At 45.7% G+C, this 19,235-nt stretch overlaps 1 protein-coding gene across 1 annotated transcript in view; it reads right to left on the bottom strand.

Moving 5' to 3' along the window:
* MCM8 (minichromosome maintenance 8 homologous recombination repair factor) overlaps positions 1 to 19,235 on the bottom strand; it is a 1,532,371-nt gene that overhangs the window by 503,711 nt on the left and 1,009,425 nt on the right. Inside the window, exons 11-12 of the mRNA XM_069608271.1 lie at positions 16,254 to 16,284; positions 14,204 to 14,344 (exon numbers count right to left, since the gene is read on the bottom strand). Of these exons, the coding sequence (XP_069464372.1) occupies positions 14,204 to 14,344; positions 16,254 to 16,284 (172 nt within the window). The remainder of the gene's footprint in view (positions 1 to 14,203; positions 14,345 to 16,253; positions 16,285 to 19,235) is intronic.

Raw genomic sequence — 19,235 nt, 5'->3', positions numbered from 1 at the left:
TCTCCCACAATTGATATTCCTTATCAGGGGAGTCGTGCCCTGTTTGCCCTTTTATCTTTCTTCTGCAACTTCTTGGCTACTGGCAATGTGGGTTACAATTATTCCCCAATTGGTATCCCTTATCAGGGATGTTGCGCCCTGGCTGCCTTATTTCATTGGTTCGGTATTCAAAATCATTAATTTTAACTGAGAGTTCTTTTCCGAGCGCCCTGGGATCACCTGGCGTCTCAGGCCAACTCACTGGTCTTCCTTTGCATCCCTTTCTGACTTACGGGATACTGTAGCCGATCTTTTCGTGTCGGTCTGCACCGCTGCTGCCTCCAATAGGGCTGTTGCAGCAGGGGAGCTCTGCCAGCTCAGTGAGACCACCGGCTCTGCTTCTTCACTGGAGCAGGTCACGGATGTCGGGAGCTCATCTCACAGACAATGCAGCTTTCCCCAAGGTCGGGTCCAGCTGCGCATACTCTGCACAGCCATGCAACTTCTCCCCCACTGGCCTCAGCTGGTGCTTCCCCTGCCTCCACAGTGTCTCTCGCATTCGGCCTTGCAGCTTCCCCATACACTCTCTCAAACGTCTCCTATTGCCTCTGCTTCTGCCCTCACCTGAAACTCATTCTGTCATTTAAATGTCCTGCTCGGGTGTTTCATATTACAGCAACTAGACTGCTTGTTAAACTTCATACCACCTTTACTCTGAGCTCCTCTCCCTCGTTTCAGTACCACAGGCATTACGGGTTCTGAAGTCCATACTGTATTTTATAGCAGAAACGTCAGTTTGTTTGCAGTGAGCCATGAAGGCTTTGGGAACATTAGAGAAATCATGCCAAAAAGGTGTCACCAATTTCCCCTGGTATGTGTCCCCTCCCATGTGGTCCCCCCACATAACACCACCCGAGGGTCAGGATCAGGGGGATCAGGGAGCGACTGCCTATCCCTGGCCACATGAAAGGAGGCCCATACAGGGGTCTCAGTGATGATCTCACTGGATTCATCACAACAGAGAGGCTGGAATGCCTATGGATTCTGCCCTTTTCTATGCCTGAAAAAAGCATGTAAAAGTCATAGGAATCTCTTGCATTGACAGCCATCATGCCATTATTGATATGTGCGTACAGACGTGATAAGTCACAGTAAGCCAGGGCATTTTAGGCCTAAGGTGGAAAATGCCACATGAATCCAGGAATTGCCCGGATTCCTGTTGCATTTCCCATCGCAAGTGGATGACGTTTATCATCTGATGTGCCACGGACACGCTCAGCTCCACCAGATTCATCAGTTCTAACTAAATGACACTACGTGAGAGTCTATGTACCTTTTATTTACAGAATTACATCCTCACACAGTGAGTGACAAGGAGCAGGAAGCACTAGAAACTGCCATACTTATTCTGGACACATTCACAATCCTTTCTCTTTAACTTAGCACAAACGTGCCTACAACACTAAACCTTAGATTCATGCTTTTGACAGTGCTATTGTGTAACAAAAATGTAATTAAAATTGAGGTTCAACAGCTGGCTCCTATTAATCATAATATGTACCCCATTCAGTCTATTAGCAATTCGGAATTCTGTCTTCCCCACTTATTCAGTACAACCACTTCAGACAATTGGATTCTGAAATATTGTTCTTCTTAAGTACCCAACATTTATTTGACAGAACAAAGGATGCAATTAGACATATGTATGTGAGCAAGGGTTTTTTTGGTTTCAATTAAGAGCGCATTGAATAAATTAGGAAAGACTGATTGTATGATGGGATGTTAAAGAGAAGAGATTTTTAATTAGTTGTTGTTTGCTCCTTAATTCCCAGGGAGGGCTTGTTTGTTGTTAATGCGGGTGAATCACCTGCTGTCTCAGCTGTTCAGGCGAGGGAGGGTCAGCCGGTCAGAAGTGGGCCCCCCAGCGTGTCACCTCGATGCAGCCCGGCCGTCAACGAGCCTCTGCAAGTGTTTATCACTGGCCCCTGGGGAGCACAGGCTACCGCTTGGAGTATTTACTTCTCCTCCTCTTCCGTTCCTGCCCGTATCCCAGCTGAGCCGTCTAACTTTATTCAGGCCGGGGGTTATAAGTGGTTGGGCTTGCCCACACGTTTTTGATACAGCACGATGACCAACAAACCCTTAGGAACAAAGGGCAAGCAGCCCACGCTCGACGACTATGCCAGAACATCGCCGGGTGCAGAAGGGGTCAGGAGCAAAGACAAAACCCCCGTTGGGAGCACAGACACCATGGGCACGCACCAGGAGATTCTTGCTGCAATTGCGGATCTGAAAAGGCCTGGGAGACCAAATTGGGACTGGCCATGAACGAATTAAAGGCGGCACTGGAGCTCAAAGTCAGGGCGGTGCAGGAAGAGGTGAACCTTCTTCGGCAGGATGTCAGGACACTGGCGGAGCGCACGGGGGACGTAGAAAAAGAGATGGGCCCGAATACAGCAGTCCGCACAGCCCATAAATCGGAACTTCACACCCTAGTGCAGCGCATGGGCAACCTAGAAAAAGGGGCAGAGGAGGTGGAGGGACGCGCCCGAATAAATAATATCCGCATCGTGGGATTGCCAGAAGGAGCGGAGGGATCCAACGGTACGGAGTGTATTGAATCTATGCTGCTGCAGGAGATAACCCGAGGAGTGTTGACCCAAGGGTTTGCTGTGGAAAGAGAGCACAGGGCCCTGATGAGGAGGCCACCACCGGGAACCCCCCCTAGGCCGGTGAGAGCCAAGATCCTGAATTACCGGGATCAGGAAAAGATTCTTGAATACTTTCGGAAGGGCGGAACAATAGAAAGGCGGTCGACAAAAATAACCGCATACCCAGATTACACCTTGCAGGTGCAGCGCAGACGTATGAACTTTGGGACTGAAAAGAAGATTGCGGGAAGCAGGCCACAAGTATATGTTGATCTACCTGGCCAAGCTGAAGGTGTTCCACAAGAACAGAACCATGTTTTTTTAAACCCTGGAGGACGCTATGGGGTGGCTGGACACGCAGAGCTGCCCCCAAGAATCGGGAATCCAGACAGAAGGAGAAGATAAGTAACATGTGGTTGCGGCACCTAGGGTGTCACAGCCTAAGACAATGGGACTTGAATATAGCATAAGACATGGCTTATGGGAAGGTGCTGCTAGGGCTATACATGCATGCATGATCCGATAGCACAGAGAAACCTTGATAATAGTGCGGGAGCCTTACAGAGCCAACCCTCGTACCCCCACAACGTGAAGTTTAGTTAGGTCACCGGTAGTCCGGTGACACCCTGCCGGGTTCCTGACCTCGGCATTCCGTGGCAGGACCAAACGCGGGGGGCCTGAGATCCAGGGATGGGGCTTGGCACTTGTTGGGGCTGGACGGGAAGGAGGGAAGGGGGAGTTTGTTGGGAGCGGGAGGGGAGCGAGCCAAACTTTGTGTCATCATGGGCGGAAGGGGAAACTGGGAGGGGAGGCGGGATACCAAATAAATGGCGTCGGGTAGCCTCAGAGTGGTGACCTGGAATGTGAGTGGCCTCAATAGTTATCTAAAGCGTAATAAAGTAATGATGTACCTAAGAAGGATGAGGATTGATATAGCATTATTACAGGAAACCCTCCTCACTAGGGAGAAACTGGAGGTGGTCAAGAGGAAATGGAATGGGACCATTACGGAAGCCACGTATTCAGCGTACGCAAGGGGAGTCATCATATGGGTGGCACCGCATGTACTGTTTCAGCTGATTAGGTCGCCGGTGGACCCGGAAGGCAGAATGGTTGTAGCGCAGGGGATGCTGGAAAACCGGGAACTGAGCAATATAAACATATACGCCCCTAACCAAAATACAGCGGTTTACTTTAGGACTCTATATGGCATAATTAGCCCCCTATTGGGTGGCGCGATCCTATGGGGAGGGGACTTCAACTGCACTTTGAATCCCAAAATGGACAGATCAGATGGTAAACTAGACAAACCCACCCTGGCCGCTAAGGCGTTACAGGCCCTGCTGACGGATTTTGAACTTGAAGACGTCTGGAGGCGGCTGCACCCAGCGGACAGACAGTACTCACACTACGCGACGCCTCATGACTTGCACACGAGGCTGGATTATGTGTTTGCCACTGCTGAGTTAGTAGGAGAAAAGGTGGGCGCGGAATATAAAGCCAGGGTGCTTTCGGACCACTCCCTCCTTGGTCCTGGAGTGGTGACACCAACCACCTAGAGCGCGGATCCTGACGTGGAAGCTCAGAGCTGAGGCCCTGCAGGATTCAAGATTGCGGGAGGACCTGAGGGAGGCGATCACTGAGTACTTTGACATTAACACCGGCACCGTGCAATCTGTAGGAACAGTATGGGAGGCATTTAAGGTAGTTTTTCCAGAGGGCTCCAAGGGGGTATAGCACGGGAATTGCAAGAAACGAAAGGGAGTTGGAGGACATGATGCGTAAGGGCAGTGCCTCTCGGGAGGATGAGGTAAGGATGAGGTTGCTGCAACAAGCCAGCAGTGAGCTCTGGGATAGATTATGTAAATTGAGCTATAAGAAATATGTGGAAAGGCAGCATGTGGGAGGAGACAAGCCGGGCAGATTGCTGGCCTGGTTATATAAAAATGAGACACCACAACCTGCGATCAGAGAAGTCAGGGATGATGAGGGCCAGATCTGGGATACCCCAGAGGGAGTAAACGAAGAGTTCCTCAGATACTATAAACGTCTGTATGAGGACGTAGGGGAAAATATGGATCAAATAATCCACGCAACACTAAAGACATAGGTTTGCCCTCTTTAGACGACCTGAAACGGGCAGACCTGGATGCCCCAATCACCTCAGACGAACTAGAGACAGTGATTCAGCACCTGCCCACATGCAAAGCTCCGGGGTCGGACGTGCTCCCTAGTGAATTCTATAAAACATATAAACAAGAGTTGCTCCCGCCGCTGCTGGCCATGCTCAATGAGGCGTATGAGCGTGGTGGGCTGCCGGAGTCCCTAAGGGAGGTGGTGATCATCCCCCTCTTGAAACCAGGTAAGCCAAGCACAGACTATGCGTCATATAGGCCCCTATCGATGCTCAATCAGGATAGTAAAATCCTCACAGCGGTGCTGGCTAATAGGCTTAAGCGAGTCATCGGCAGACTGATACACCATGACCAGACAGGTTACGTCCCAGGCAGGAACATAACTGATAATCATAGGAGACTTCACCACATTATTCACCAAACAGAAGGACCCCGGCGAGTTGGCAATTATCTCGCTGCATGCGGTCAGGCCTTCGATTCAGTGAGGTGGCCCTGGTTGCTGGCGACCTTGAAAGAATACGGGATGAGGCTGGGATATCTGAGATGGGTCAAGATGTTATACAGCTCCCCAATTGCAAGAGTTAAAACGGGCGCTACAATCTCAGATAAATGGCAACTTAGCAGGGGCACTAGACAGGGTTGGCCCTGGTCGCCCATGCTATATATCCTAGCGTTAAGAGCCACTAGCAGTCTGCCTCAGACAACAATACGGGGAGATAGGGATCTGCACTGCAGAAGGTACGCATCTTATATCATTGTATGCCGATGACATGCTTTTATATCTGCGCTTCCCAGAGGAGAACCTACAATATGTCCTGGAGGTGATGGAACGTTACGCTACCCTCTCGGGCATAGCTGTGAACCCCAGGAAGTCCAGCGTGTTCCTCCTGGGTAGGTATAAAAGTGCCCCACCGAGAACCCTACCGGTTTTGCCAATACCTTGGCAAACCGAGATGTTTCGATACCTAGGTATCGATATATACCACACGACAGGGGCGGAACACAAACACAATACGGAAAAGGCAGTTGAATGTATTAAAAATAGCATGGGATTTTGGTCCAGATTGCCCCTGGCCATGATGGGGAGAGCGGCTCTGCTTAAGATGGTAGTCCTGCCCAGACTGTTACACTTTTTTGTAAACATCCCGCATGTGATCCCTAAACACTTTTTTGCCAAACTCCATAGCCTGTGCAGGGGTTTCATATGGCACAATTCCAGGAACAGGGTGGCCCTCTGGAAACTACAAAACTCGTTTGATAGGGGGGGTATAAACCTGCCGAATTATGAGTTATATTACTTGGCAGGACAGCTGCAATATGTGGCCAGGTGGTTGTCTGAAGAAAAAACGGCTGAAGCCAGGCTTTTGAGCAGGGATCCTGCTCCCTACTTCCTCAGAGAGATAGTGTGGTTGCTTAAACCAAAGGTACTAGGAATGGCGAGACTGTTGGTGCTTGGGTGGGAAATGTGGCGTAGAGCATGGCAAACTGTGGGAGACCCAGCCCCGTTCTCCCTGCAGGTGCTGTTAGTGGCGTTATGCGGGGAAGACTCAACTTGTAAAAGGGGTCCGTGGAGACTGGGAACTGATGGGCCTGGCTACCCTTGGAGATATATGGCAGGAGGGGGAGGCATTGGACTTTCAGAGACTAATGGAGGACACTAGGGTGCATAAAGGCCAACACATTACTTATTCTAGAATCATTAAACGGGTGAGAGAAAGGTGGCTTGAGGCAGTGCTTGCGGAACAACCTGATGCCACCATAGAGACGATGTATGATATCTCGGAGGGTGGGCATGAAATATCTCGCATATATGAGCTACTGGGGACTAGGATGGGGAAGGAGCTGCTCCGACTGAAGTGAGACTGAGAAAAGGAGGTGGGTGAACCCATGTCGGATGGGCAATGGGATAGAGCCCAAAAGGTATCATAAGAAGGTGTCCCGAAATGCGAGACTTCAGCAGATTCAATTATATGTCACTCATAGAGCATATTTGACCCCCGGCAAAATTGACAGGTTTGGTGGCCGGCGATACAGAAATGCCCTAGGTGCGGGGAGGAGGAAGCTGGGATGCTGCACATGTTTTGGGCTTGCCCGGAGGTGAGAAGGTTCCGGACAGAGCTGAAGATACGCTCAGCAGGAAAAGGGGTTACACTGTGGAGTCAGCTTGGGCATGCATGCTTGGGGGTTTTACCAGACCACGCAACCTGAGGCACATTAGTAAGATGAAGGACCTGGCCTACATCTTGGCCAAACGGAGAATCGCAATGTGCTGGAAAGCAGCTCATCGGCCTAGAATTGAGATGTGGTGGGCAGACCTCATGAAGTGGGCAGAGGCAGAAACGGCTGCCTGGTATGAAGTAGTTACCAGGGGAGGGGAGGGGAGGAAGAGGTGGGACCCCTAATAGCATGGAGGCAATTGGTGGCCTCAATGGTGGGTCCCTCCCAGGCCAACAACAGTGATGATGACACGGAAGAGATGATGGCAGTAGACACGCCTGAAGATGAAAAGGTGGATGACACGGATACAGGGGCTCGAGTTAGAGCGGTTGGAGGGGGGAGGACCATAGAGTGTATTCTGCAATGTAATGTTTGAAGCTTAATCACGAAAGTCCTTATTGTTTGTACTGCCTGGAGGTGTTGTTTATAAAATAATAAAAAATATTTAAAACAAAAAAAAAGTAGGGATGTTCAGGTGTGTAAAAATGCCATTTGGACTGGTCTCAGCGGCCAGTGTGTTCCAGAAGATGATGCACAATGTTCTTGGTTTGGCTGGGGTAAAGGTTTATCAAGATGACATTCTAGTGTGGGGCTGTGACAGGAAGATCATGCCAGTTTGAGAACCATCTTGGAGAAGTTGTGTGATGCAGTTGTTAGGTTGAGGTTGGAGAAAGTGGAGATTTGGCAAGTCTTCAGTGGAATATTTGGGGTACAATTTATCTGGCCAAGGTATACAGCCAAAGTTTAGCACAGTTAAAGCCATTGCCGAGATGGTTCCCCCCTAAGAATAAGGCAGAAGTAGACTAATTTTGGGATTTATTTGAATATTACTAATTAATAGTTTGTGAAGAATTTGGCAAACAAAACTGCGGCTTTGAGGAAACTGACTAGAAAAGGGGTCAAATTGAATGTGAGGATGAATTCCCTTTGGTGAAGCAGAAGATTGAACAAGCCCCAGTGATGCAGGGATTTAGAGAAGGGATGAGGACTATAGTCTATACTGATGCATCCGGGTTTGGCCTGGGCACAATGCTCTCACAGGAGGATGGGAGGGCTTAACACACTGCAGCATTTGCTTCACGGAAGCTTAAAGAAGTTTCATGTCAGTATTCTGTTTTTGAACAGGAAGCCTTGGCTATTGTGTAGGCTGTGTGTATTCGTATGGGAGACAATTTGTGATCTGCACTGACCACAGGCCCTTGGTGTCTATTTTCAACAGGAAGGGCTTGGAAGGAGTTTCCAGGCATATGTCGAAGTGGATCACCAAACTGCAAGGTTTGGACTTTACTGTAGAACATGTTCATGGCAAGGAGAACGATTTAGCAAGACGGTCTCTCCAGGAATCCATAGTAGAGGAGGATGAGTTGGATATTCTAGTGGAAGAGGATATTAGGGACATATTCTCTATGGAGGAGAGTCTCCAGGAGAGTGATTGGTTGGTGGCATTTCTGGAAGACTAGGTTTATGAAGAGGTCAAATGCCTAATAAAGGACTAATGAGGAATGGTGAGCGAGTTGTAACTGAGGGTGTGGGTGAATGATGAGTTGAATATCAAAGGGGAGTTTGTATGCAGGGGACACAGATTGCTAGTTCCGAGTGGCATGAGGGAGACTGTTGTTGATTTAGGTCACTAAGGCCATATGGGCGTCTGTAGGACAAAATCCATAATTTGGTTGGTTTTTTGGTGGCCGCACATGGACAATTTTACTGAAATCTGGATCAAGGAATGCGAGTGTCTCAATAGTGATGAAGTACTAGAATTCAGGGTTCCACCTATGGCTGTTTACGGAAGTTCCTATGGTGCCCTGGGAAAACAGTAGCAATAGATTTGCAGGGGGCGTTACATTTTTCTGGGTCCAGGGACAGTTAGGTTGTGGTGCTGATGGATCTGCTATCTAATGGCCTGAAATTGGAATAGTCAAGGATGTCACTTCCAGGAACTTGATTAGATTTTTGGAAAATGTGTTCTGGAGAGAGGGTGTTGCAGCACAAATGATTAGTGATAATGGAGCACAGTTTGTGTCAAAACAGTTTCAATCTTGGCTTAAGGAGAAAGGGATTGTGCACAAGAGAACTGTGTTATACCATCCTCAGAGTAATGGTTGTGTAGAGCAGTTCAACTGTACCATCATGGATGGTGTGAGGCTGTCTGTGATGAATAATGGGGATTGGCAGAGAGATTTACTCTGCAGAATTTTTCAGTACAGGGTGACACCTCACCCTTCCACGGGTGTCACTCCATTTGAACTTACGAGAGGACAGAAGCCCAACAGCCTGTTAACTCCTCGTTGATTGAATCGCTCCAAGATGGTTGTCACTCGTGTCAGGAGCACTGGTGACAAAATAGGGGAGTCTCGTGAGGCATCCAAATGGAGTTATGATATCAAGCATGGATGCAAGAGAACGAAGTTCGTTGCAGGTGATCAGGTGAAAATTCAACTCCCAGGAAAGGCAGAAAATGTGATTCTAGATATTCTGCACAGAAAAGATTAAAAGGGACCAGAGGCATTGCTAGGGGGGAGGGTTGAGGGGGCTATAACCCCAGGTCTTTTGGTTGTAGCCCTGGATGGAAGCTCAGGGGCTACAACCAAAAGGCTAGATACCCCCTGAGTCCCGACAGTCCCAACATTAGCGTAGCCCCAGATCTTTTCCAGACGTGGCAACGCCCCTGAAAGAGACTATGGGTTTGCTGTACATTTGGCAGGGGGTGATTTTTGTGTGGTGAGAGTTGGCTAGCTGGAGAGCTACATCCTGCCTTGGAGAGTAGCATCCTGTCTTTTATGTGTTAGTTCCACCTCCCTGGGCCATTACCAAGACTTTACTTTCAGTCATTACTTTGCTTTGCTTTACCCCTTGCCCCTCTCCTCTGTCCTTTTTGTGTATCAACCTTTTCTTCAGTTAAAGGAGAAGGGGTGTGTTACGTAGTGTTTAGCATTATCATATTAGAATGCCATCTCTGATTATAGGCCAAGTTTCCATCTGGAATGTTTGTGGTTGAACTTTGGAATGTGGGGAAAGATCAAGAAGGCTGAAGTCAGTTGAAGCCCGATAGCTGAAGGAGCTGGGCATTACCGCAGTCAATGGTTGCATTCTTACTTCAGGGTTCAAATTTGAGTGGAGCTGGGAGCTGTTTAGCTCCTGCTTCTAGCATAGTAGAGCCTGGTTAGCTTAAAACGAACAGCTACCAGGAGCTACTTTTGGCTCCTAATGACAACTGGTGCCTTCCAAACATGTAAATGTGGCATTAACATTGAGTAATTGAGAATATTAATAAAGAATAATTAGAACACATCTAATACACATTTAAACACAACGGTTCATACAAAATGGAGCTAGTTTTAGCTCCTGTTCACTGAATCTCAATTTCGAACCCTGTTACTTGAACAATAAATATGGACTTTTCTCATACCTGAAGACTTCGTCTTCATTTCAGAGATATTAGGAGGTCCTATGTTATGGTTAATTCCCACACCTAAAAATACAGGTAAGCCTTCAGCTTTCCTTGGTTCACGCAGTGGTAGCTTTGTTTCAGCGGTTAAGGCCAACTTCAGGAGGAGGAGTTTGGGTAAGCAAGAAAAAAAGGTAAGCAGTAATACATTAAATAAGAGAAAAACTACTCACACAGACACAAACAGGCATGTACAAAAAATATATAGATCGCTAAAGGTATGTAAGATGTATGTTACCATTAAGTAATGCTAGCTCATCTGTCTAGAGGATTACTTTTAGGTCTCAACCCTACCTTTTAGCTTTTAGGGTTTTCCACAAGTCAAAGGCCCAAGGGACAGAACTTACACTTGCTAATCTGGGATTCTTCTTCTCATGGGAAATAGTAGAAAAGTGGGACAAGATTCTGAATGGCTCAGTGTGATACTGATCCCGATTATACACTGTCTCCAATGTTAAATATAGTCCCTGATGTTAAAAATAGGACCAATGTTACAGATCAGACTTTGGGATTGTTTTGATGTCTTTCTGAATGAGGTGGCAACCCCGTGGTTGGGAATTCTGGTTAATTTCGGACTGCTGGTCCACGCAAGGTACTGGTGTTGATTGGCTCTTCTGCAGCAGCAATTCTAAAGCACAAATGGCAGCTATAAAGTGAAGTGAGAGCTTGGGTACAGCAGATTTGTCTGTTTTTTGGAGGTACAGCACCAATGCTGATCGTGCAAATGATTGTACATTCAGGGCACTTCAGGCAGGAGATGGACACTTTGATGTCCTGGCATAACTTTTGGGATTCATCTCGGCTTTAGCTTAGTTCTATATGGCAGGTAACAACTACAGGCCTTGAGCTCTGTGTGTTGCTGATGCTCCCAGCAGTGATATGCCTAGGACATCCATGCAGGGTGCAGCATCTTGCATTTTTAAGGCAAGCTCGGCCCAAATATTTGTTTGTACTCCAAAAGAACAACATTGCCCTGCAAAGTAAGTTATTTGCACTGCAAAATAGGAAAACGTCTTGCCCTCCTGGGCAGCAGATCTGTACTTGGTGTCCAGTGCTTCTGTCCACTTATTTAGGGGTGGTGCAGTGAAAGGTCAGTAAATATTTTCTGCATGAAGCTGTTCTTGAGGACTTGTGACTCAGCTCTACCGGCTGGATCAGGGGAAGGGATTGCCGGCTCTCTGTTCCTTCTACACAGTAGACTCCCTTGTCATCAGACATCAGGCAACGCTTTGCCATCAGAACAATTCTTATCTTGACATTGTGCTGGCACCAGCAAAGCTTACTCACAATTCCTCTTCAGTAGAGCGTCTACTGCGCATTGAGGCTCATCCATAGGATTGACATGCTAAAGCTAATGGAAAAAGTGGGGACACTTATCTCCCAGCCACATGGCTGCTCTCATTCAAACCTTTGGCTGCCAACCAATCACGTGGGGCTGTTGGGGTTGCTACACTCAACTTTTTCAGGCATCTTCAAAAATGTCACACATGGTTCTTGAAAATTGTAGCCCTAGGTCATTGGTCAGGCAGGTAGCAGCAATGCCAAGAAACAATGTTAGTACCCCCCTTACTTTCTCAGGGGAATATTGTGTGGCCATTAGACTCTTGCCGAAGGCGCGCTTAAGGCAAGCACGTCTGTGCCGGTCCATGCACGGAAAGTGTTGGATGGATGCCAGGGTGTTACTATGCCCCCACTTATATGGGAACGTTCTATGTTACTTTCGCTCGCTCCCAAAGATATTAAACTGCCTTTGGGATTTGCTACGTCCCCTGCTATCTTAGACACGCACAAGCAACATGCTGATTTAAAATGCGGCCTTTTAAACATGTGTTCGCTCGTTGCGCACTCCATGAATTGCCACAATCTTCTATATGCTAATGATTTTGAGTTTATGTTCTTTCTTCACTGAAACTTGGCTGAGAGACTCCTCCGGTCCAGCCCTTGTTCAGGCCCTACCCCCAAATGATGCTATAGCTCATCTAGATCATGTGTCCTCCCATCCTGTTGGTGGGTTGGCCCTGATTTATAAGTTTAAATACAAGGTGCTGTGCAACACCCCTAACCATTCTCTCAAAATGGAGTGCCTTTTGTATCGGATTACAGTATCCGCTAATGATACTCTTTCCGTTCTGTTAGTCTATCGGCCTCCGGGCATTGATAGTAGCTTTTGTACAGGGATGGGATGTGCAGTTAGCATGTGCAGAGAGGGTATGTCCCATTAGCATGTGCGTAGAGAAGGGATGTCATTAGCATGCACATCTCCCCTGTCCACATGCGCGCCGTTAGCACGCATGTACAGAGAGCTGTCCCACTAGTATGTGTGCAGAGAAGATGTACCATTAGCAGACGAAAAGAGCTGTGCCAATAGCATGCGCAGAGAAGAGATTTTCGGTCACTATGGGTAGAGATATGTCCTATCAACATGTGTAAATATCAGGCTGGCTAAACAGAACGTGTTCTATCAATACTTGAAAACAATGTCTGCCATTAGCATATGCATAGAGATGTGCTGTTAGCGTGCAGTGTAAAGGTGCAATTTACACATGCAAATGACACAAATTTGCTCTTCGAGTGCTAACAGCACATCTATGAAAATGCTGAAAGGAGATGTGCCTTTACCATGTGCACAGAGTACGTGTCGTACTCGTTAGTATGTGTCAAGAGGAGATGTGTAGCTAGCATGTTCAGGGAGGATATATGCCATTATCAAGTGGAGTGATGTGCTGTTACTATGTGCTCAGACGGGATGTGCCGTTTGCTTGTGGAGTGAAGGGCTCTGTGCAAGACAGACAACTTTGATCTACAACTCTTTTGGCCTACGGGTATGATTTTACGTATGCATTGGGTATACGTGTTGGATACGTTTTACTCTCTTGCAGAGGAGAAAACTCATTTTTACTCACTTGAAATTGCATTTACTCTCTAATTTGAAAAATCATGCGTAAAATACTCCCACCTCAAAATATTACCTGGAGCACTGACTGCACCACTACCTCAAAACACAGACACACACATCCACGCATTTGTGAACTCTTAGCACACTATGGGCAGCCAAACGAGCAGCTAGTGAATGGTGCATATGCACGTTTTCCTTTTCGCCAAATTAAACATGAATTTTGTACAAAGTGAGGAACACATTTAAGAATAGGCCTATTCTCTAGCATTTGGACACTGATTATGTACACAGGCAAATTTGCTTCATCCGTTTAAACCCAAAATGGGTGCATACTCCTTCATGAGGAATGTGCATACCATTCAAAGGCCACTAATCACCCACTGTGAGATGATTTTGGCAAGGCACGGACTGTCAAGGGATTCTTGAACACAAGGTTGGGGAAACATCCTGGTATTTGGGGTACTCTTGGATGTAAGGTACCCTCAGGCATTCAATAAGCAAGATAGCTCCAATGGTTGGTTAGTAGCATTGAGAAGGAGAATTAGCCAGCAAAAGCTGCATTCACGCCGTTTTCCACTGCTTTGTAGCCTTGACAGTGACCTGACAATGGTTCAAGATATCATCAATTTACAGATGATGATATCATGAACCATGCATTCAGAAAAATACATTTCTGCGCAGAGATAAAATATTGAAGATATATTGAGTGCTTCAATAATGAATGTGTGTGACGAGATAATTACACATCTATATCCACATAGTAAAAATCTAAATGTTACTGATCAAGAACCTGTAACAATCTAAGTGGGAAATAGACAATAACACCACATCAATTCCCGAGTTGTGAAATACTAAAATGAGATGAATAGAGCCATACCTGCAGCATCTGGCTCTTTCCCAATCCTGGGTCTCCAACAACAAGAATATGGGGGTCACCACGAATTGGAATCCTATTTTTGTCATCCACGTACTTTTGACACCCTCCAAACAATGCCAGTGACAAACCTGCTTTCACAAGCTGTTTTTGAAGAACAAACAGAAACATAAACCAGTATTTTAAGGACGATATAACGATGTAGTGAGAAGCAATATTATCCAACACAAAGAATAGACATATCCACATACTTTTCTAGCCTTCATTTAATTATATCTAGTGTTTGTGTTAACTTGTGTTTATTAAGTGCTGTATACAGAATCAAGCAGCATCCTCCACAAACAGAACTTGAATGTGCAGTTCCTACCTTTGTGGGGCATACAACAATCAATCTATGGTGTTCTCAATGATAATATCCACCCCAGCTAGATGGTTGTCAGAGAGCAACACTTAACTAGTTCCGCAAGTGGAGGAAAAGTGGTCAAAACCAGGCTAGAAGAGAACAATGACATTGGTATTGGAGGGGTTGGTAACACTTCTTTTAATACAGACCTGAAGCAATTGTTTGTTTTCCGACATGACTTTGACCAAGGCCACTTTCAACATGAAAAAATATCAAAACATAAAATGTTACCCGAGTGAAACATATGATTGACATAATGAGTGTGCCATAAGACTTGTGGGAGCAGACGATGAATAGAGACTGTACCCATCAGGCCCCTCGGTTTACGCCTTTAAACTGGTGCAAGGTTTTCAGTGCAGTGAACCAGCATGATATAGCTAGTTAGGAATGTGAGGCAGTCCATGCAAAAGTGCTCATCACATGCCTAAAGCCAAAGTCTAAGATCTTTCCCCAAAGGGGTAGATGTTTGTTACAGCTACTAAACTCTACTTTACCTATAAGATGGGCACTGCGATTCAAGTTAATTAAGGAAATGGATGGGTATGGCCTCGGAGAAAGATGCCAGTTCTGTAAAGCCAAGGTGCAACACAACCAAAATGTACGAACAGTTTCCAAGAATCACATGCTTCCCATTCTAAATTTAAAAACATTCTGGGCATGATTCATTCACAACAGAAACGCAGCACAATCAAACCAATCTGTGCAGGAATATAAATTAGCACCATGGTGGGTTCAGCATCCAACAAGTTGCTCGGATCGCAGACTGAATCTCATGACCATGGCCTGCTTCCCGGGAAAGCTCACTACTGCTCGCACCCCTGCCAGCTTCCCTCCATCTCTGTGGCGCCCCAGCTGCTTCCTCCCCTCCTCTCCTACCACTGACCATTAGCTGTTTGGTCTAAGTTCCTCCCATGCCTCTGACCTCGTTTCTATTGCCATGACGGCCATGAGAAAGTATTTATTTGAAACAACGGGTCACATGCTCGCCGCAACCTGTTTCAAACAAATACATTGCTATTAGCATCCCAGGATGTAAACCTGGGTTGCTACTAGCAATAATCAACAGCTCTCCGGGTGTTCCGTGTGGCAACTATTGTGCCTATTAAACCGGGGGGACAGAGATTATTGCTCAAGTCTCACCATGTTAAATGTGCATGCAGCCAGTTTAAATAGGCCCGGTGAGTGTACATGTAAAAGGGATGGTCTGATAACACGGAAAGACTGCCATTTAACCTATTTATTGACTTAACCACTATCGGCTGAGGTCTGCGTGTAAGCAGCAGGCCACTTCATCCTTCCAATGTTGTTAAATTGAGTATTGTTAAATTGGATAACAGTAATACTTGGTTCTTACATCAATATAAAACAGCAGACAGTATAGGACAACAAGATACTAAACTATCTTACTAAATCTGAAATGGACCACCAGAATTTAGAAGGCACCGAGTGTGGGTCACTTGCCACTTGACTTCATTACATATTTCTTATTGTTTTGAAACCAACTAGGATATCTTCTTAAAATGGTAATGCACATGTGCAGTACCATCAACGACAGTATCCATGAAGGAAAAATGCAGATTCAAGTGTACACTTTCACATTTGAAAAGAACGTATGCATTTAAAGTCTGTACACATGCAGAGTATCCTTACCTCATGTCCATAGATGGTAGGACAAAGAGAGCTGCAATTACAAAATATTTGCAAATTAATATTTCAATGAATCTACCTCAGATTTGGCTTTTCACTATTACAATATCCACGCATAATATTCAGAGCATCACGATATTAACATATGCACATAATACAGACGCTAACCTCCTCTGTTGCCCTTTCATTAAGAACATTGGTGGCCTTTTGAAACTACACAATTGCCTTAAGCAATGTTAATGCTTTAACCAACTAGTTTTGCCCATTGAGGCATTTGCCAAATGTATTAAAATAAATTGCAGTTAATACCATCTCTTGATAAAGTGCATGTAAGTAGCAATCAAAAGGGCATGGAAACCTTCCTAAGGCCCAATTTGAAGAACAGGCTTGAGATGTTTTCTCCCTATTGTATAAATAATCAAACAATTCTGTAAATATTGTTGCAAACTCGAATGAGTGGGAATGCCTAGCAAACAATATTCAACTAGTATCTATATCCCTTTATTGTATTGAAGTCTAATGGAAAAGCATCCAATGATAGGTTTTTGATTAAACAGATTTCAACGTTCACATTGACTCAAGACTAGACATCATTTACTAAGACGTCATTTACTACCGTTTTTTGCTTATCTCTGATGGATACACTGAGAAGTGGCTGAAGTGTCAGAACAGTCTACAGTCTGACCCGTGTGGCTGCGTGTTGATTTCATGATACGACAAGCTAAATATCGTTACATGAATTTCTTTTTGCAACTGTGTGTGTGTATATATATTACAATGCGTTCAGACATCAAACGACCAATTGTGTTCACGAACAGTTTGCATTCGAACAATTGTTCCACGTGCAATTGTAATACGAACAATTCGTATACAACCCGCTTTCTCTGGCTGGATTGTTGGCTGTGGAGGGCTTGAGCTTGGTGAACAACTAGTAGCCCCTCCCACGAAGGCGTAAATATCACGGGAATCCACAACGTGCCCGAAGTGGCAGAACAGTCTGCGGACGGCCGCTGCGTAGTATGAACGAATGAAGCAGTGCTGTAAAGAACTTTTTTCATTGAGGGACGCGAGTAACAGGGATCCAGTATGTGACTCAAATACATATTAAGAGCTGCTGTGCACGTTTGATATATTGGTGTTGTTTGAAGACCGCGGCAGAACCCTGTAAGTCGACCAATCTGCATGATTTAGCCCAGAGGGGTTGATCAGTTGTCGACACAACGACTCCGTAGGGTGCTGGTTCAGCCGGCCAACTGCTGATCTGCTGGTAATATGCATAAGTGTGATATCTGCACGAGTCGGCAGACTGATTACGGCATAATCAAGCGAAAAATAAATAAAAGGAAGCTAAGTGAAGCGGGGGTTTAACCACTTAAGGATCATAGAACACCCTATGGAGCATACAAGGAATTACTACAAGCTTGTAAAATTCCACGAGCAGGGGCGTAGGAGACACAGAATATCTGGGGTCGACAGGGGGCACCTTGGGGACTTTGCTTTTTTTTTTTTTTTAGCAGCCTTAAGGCACTAGGGAGTTGAAAACACATCCCACCCATCCATGCAGTATTTTTAAAAGACAGTATTCAGTGAAAATAGTACTGCATGCAGTGTTTCTTATCAGCCTATGTCTGCTTTTCCAAAACGTGTAAAAATGGCTTTCATCCATCTAATGGGGATGGAAATGCATTTTTACAGCAGCTTTTGTCTCCTGAAAAGAAATCGACAGAAGAGTCATTACATCTTTGCTTGTGCAAAAAGGCACAGGTGATATAATGTGCCTCCATTTGTGAATATTGTGTGCATATTAGTACACTGCCTTGAGAACCCTCTAGCTTGCCTGGATTTTTGCAATTGCACACGAAGGTCCAACTGGTTTTCATAAAAGGAATGTGCTAGCCACTTCACTTGCAGAAGAAAAGGATTTTTGGGAGCACAGCTCTAGTTTGTTGCAAAAATAAGTGTACCCCCCACTTTTAAAATGATGCTGTAATACCAGGGATTTCCTTGCAGTATCCCAACTCTTAATGACGCAGTGTTTAATGCCTGGGATAAAAGCACTTCTAACAAACTCAGACTGAGAGCCTCAATAGTTTCTCAGGTTCCTTTTGTATCGGTACAGCCCACCACATACACTAGGAGTTCGCTTTCACACAGTCATACATCATTTGCCCAGCCCAACACAGAAATATTCTGGGTGGGGGGGAGAGGGTAAACGCCATCATATCCCCCCACTTAAAATTGTGGGGGGGATGTGTTCCCCCTGGTTCCCCCATGTCCTACGCCCATGCTCTTAAAATGTGTCATAAGAGTGTTCATGATTTGGCTCTGGTGTGCAGAGTGTGGGTGAGGGTGTGCTGAGCAGGGTCAGAATATGCTGTCAGGGAGCATTATTCTGTACTACAATGCTGTAGATAGCCTACTGGTGATGCTAACTCCTAGAAAGACGAGTGCCACAATTGTGTGCCACTGTGTTTACTGGAGCTAATGATATGCACCTGTATTGAATCAGATGCGGTCGCAAACCACTCGTCTGGACAGCAGGGCCGCATTCCTGTCCTTTTCAGTAATTTCACCCAGATCATTGCCCGCTGCTCTTTCAATTTTGTTAAGGGATTGGTTATACATAAATGAATTCAATACTTTGTATGAAGTAGATATTTGCTTAACTTTTATACCCTTGGGAGTTCCATATTTTCATTAGCCTGGGTTTCTAACGCAAGTCGCAATTGTAAAGCCGTTCAAGTCCTCATGCATTAGTGCTAGAATTATTTTGAGCAGATAGTATGCAAGATTTCTTGCAAAGATGTTGTTTTCCCTGTTAATAAGGGAAATCGGTCTATAAGAATCGATCGGAGCACTCAGTTGATTTATCATCCTTTGGGATTGCCATTGTAGTGAGGCCCAGAGTCTTCCCATCTTTCCTCTGATCAAATCCTATTTCAATTTTGGTTGCTGTCAGAGCACATTCAAGGAGTTCCCTTTTTA

The sequence above is a fragment of the Ambystoma mexicanum genome, chromosome 4q (genome assembly GCF_040938575.1).
Source record: "Ambystoma mexicanum isolate Mex_15411 chromosome 4q, UKY_AmexF1_1, whole genome shotgun sequence".
Taxonomy (NCBI): Eukaryota; Metazoa; Chordata; class Amphibia; order Caudata; family Ambystomatidae; genus Ambystoma; species Ambystoma mexicanum.
Note: the sequence above shows the minus strand (reverse complement) of the source record. Positions and strands in the feature narration are given on the sequence as shown.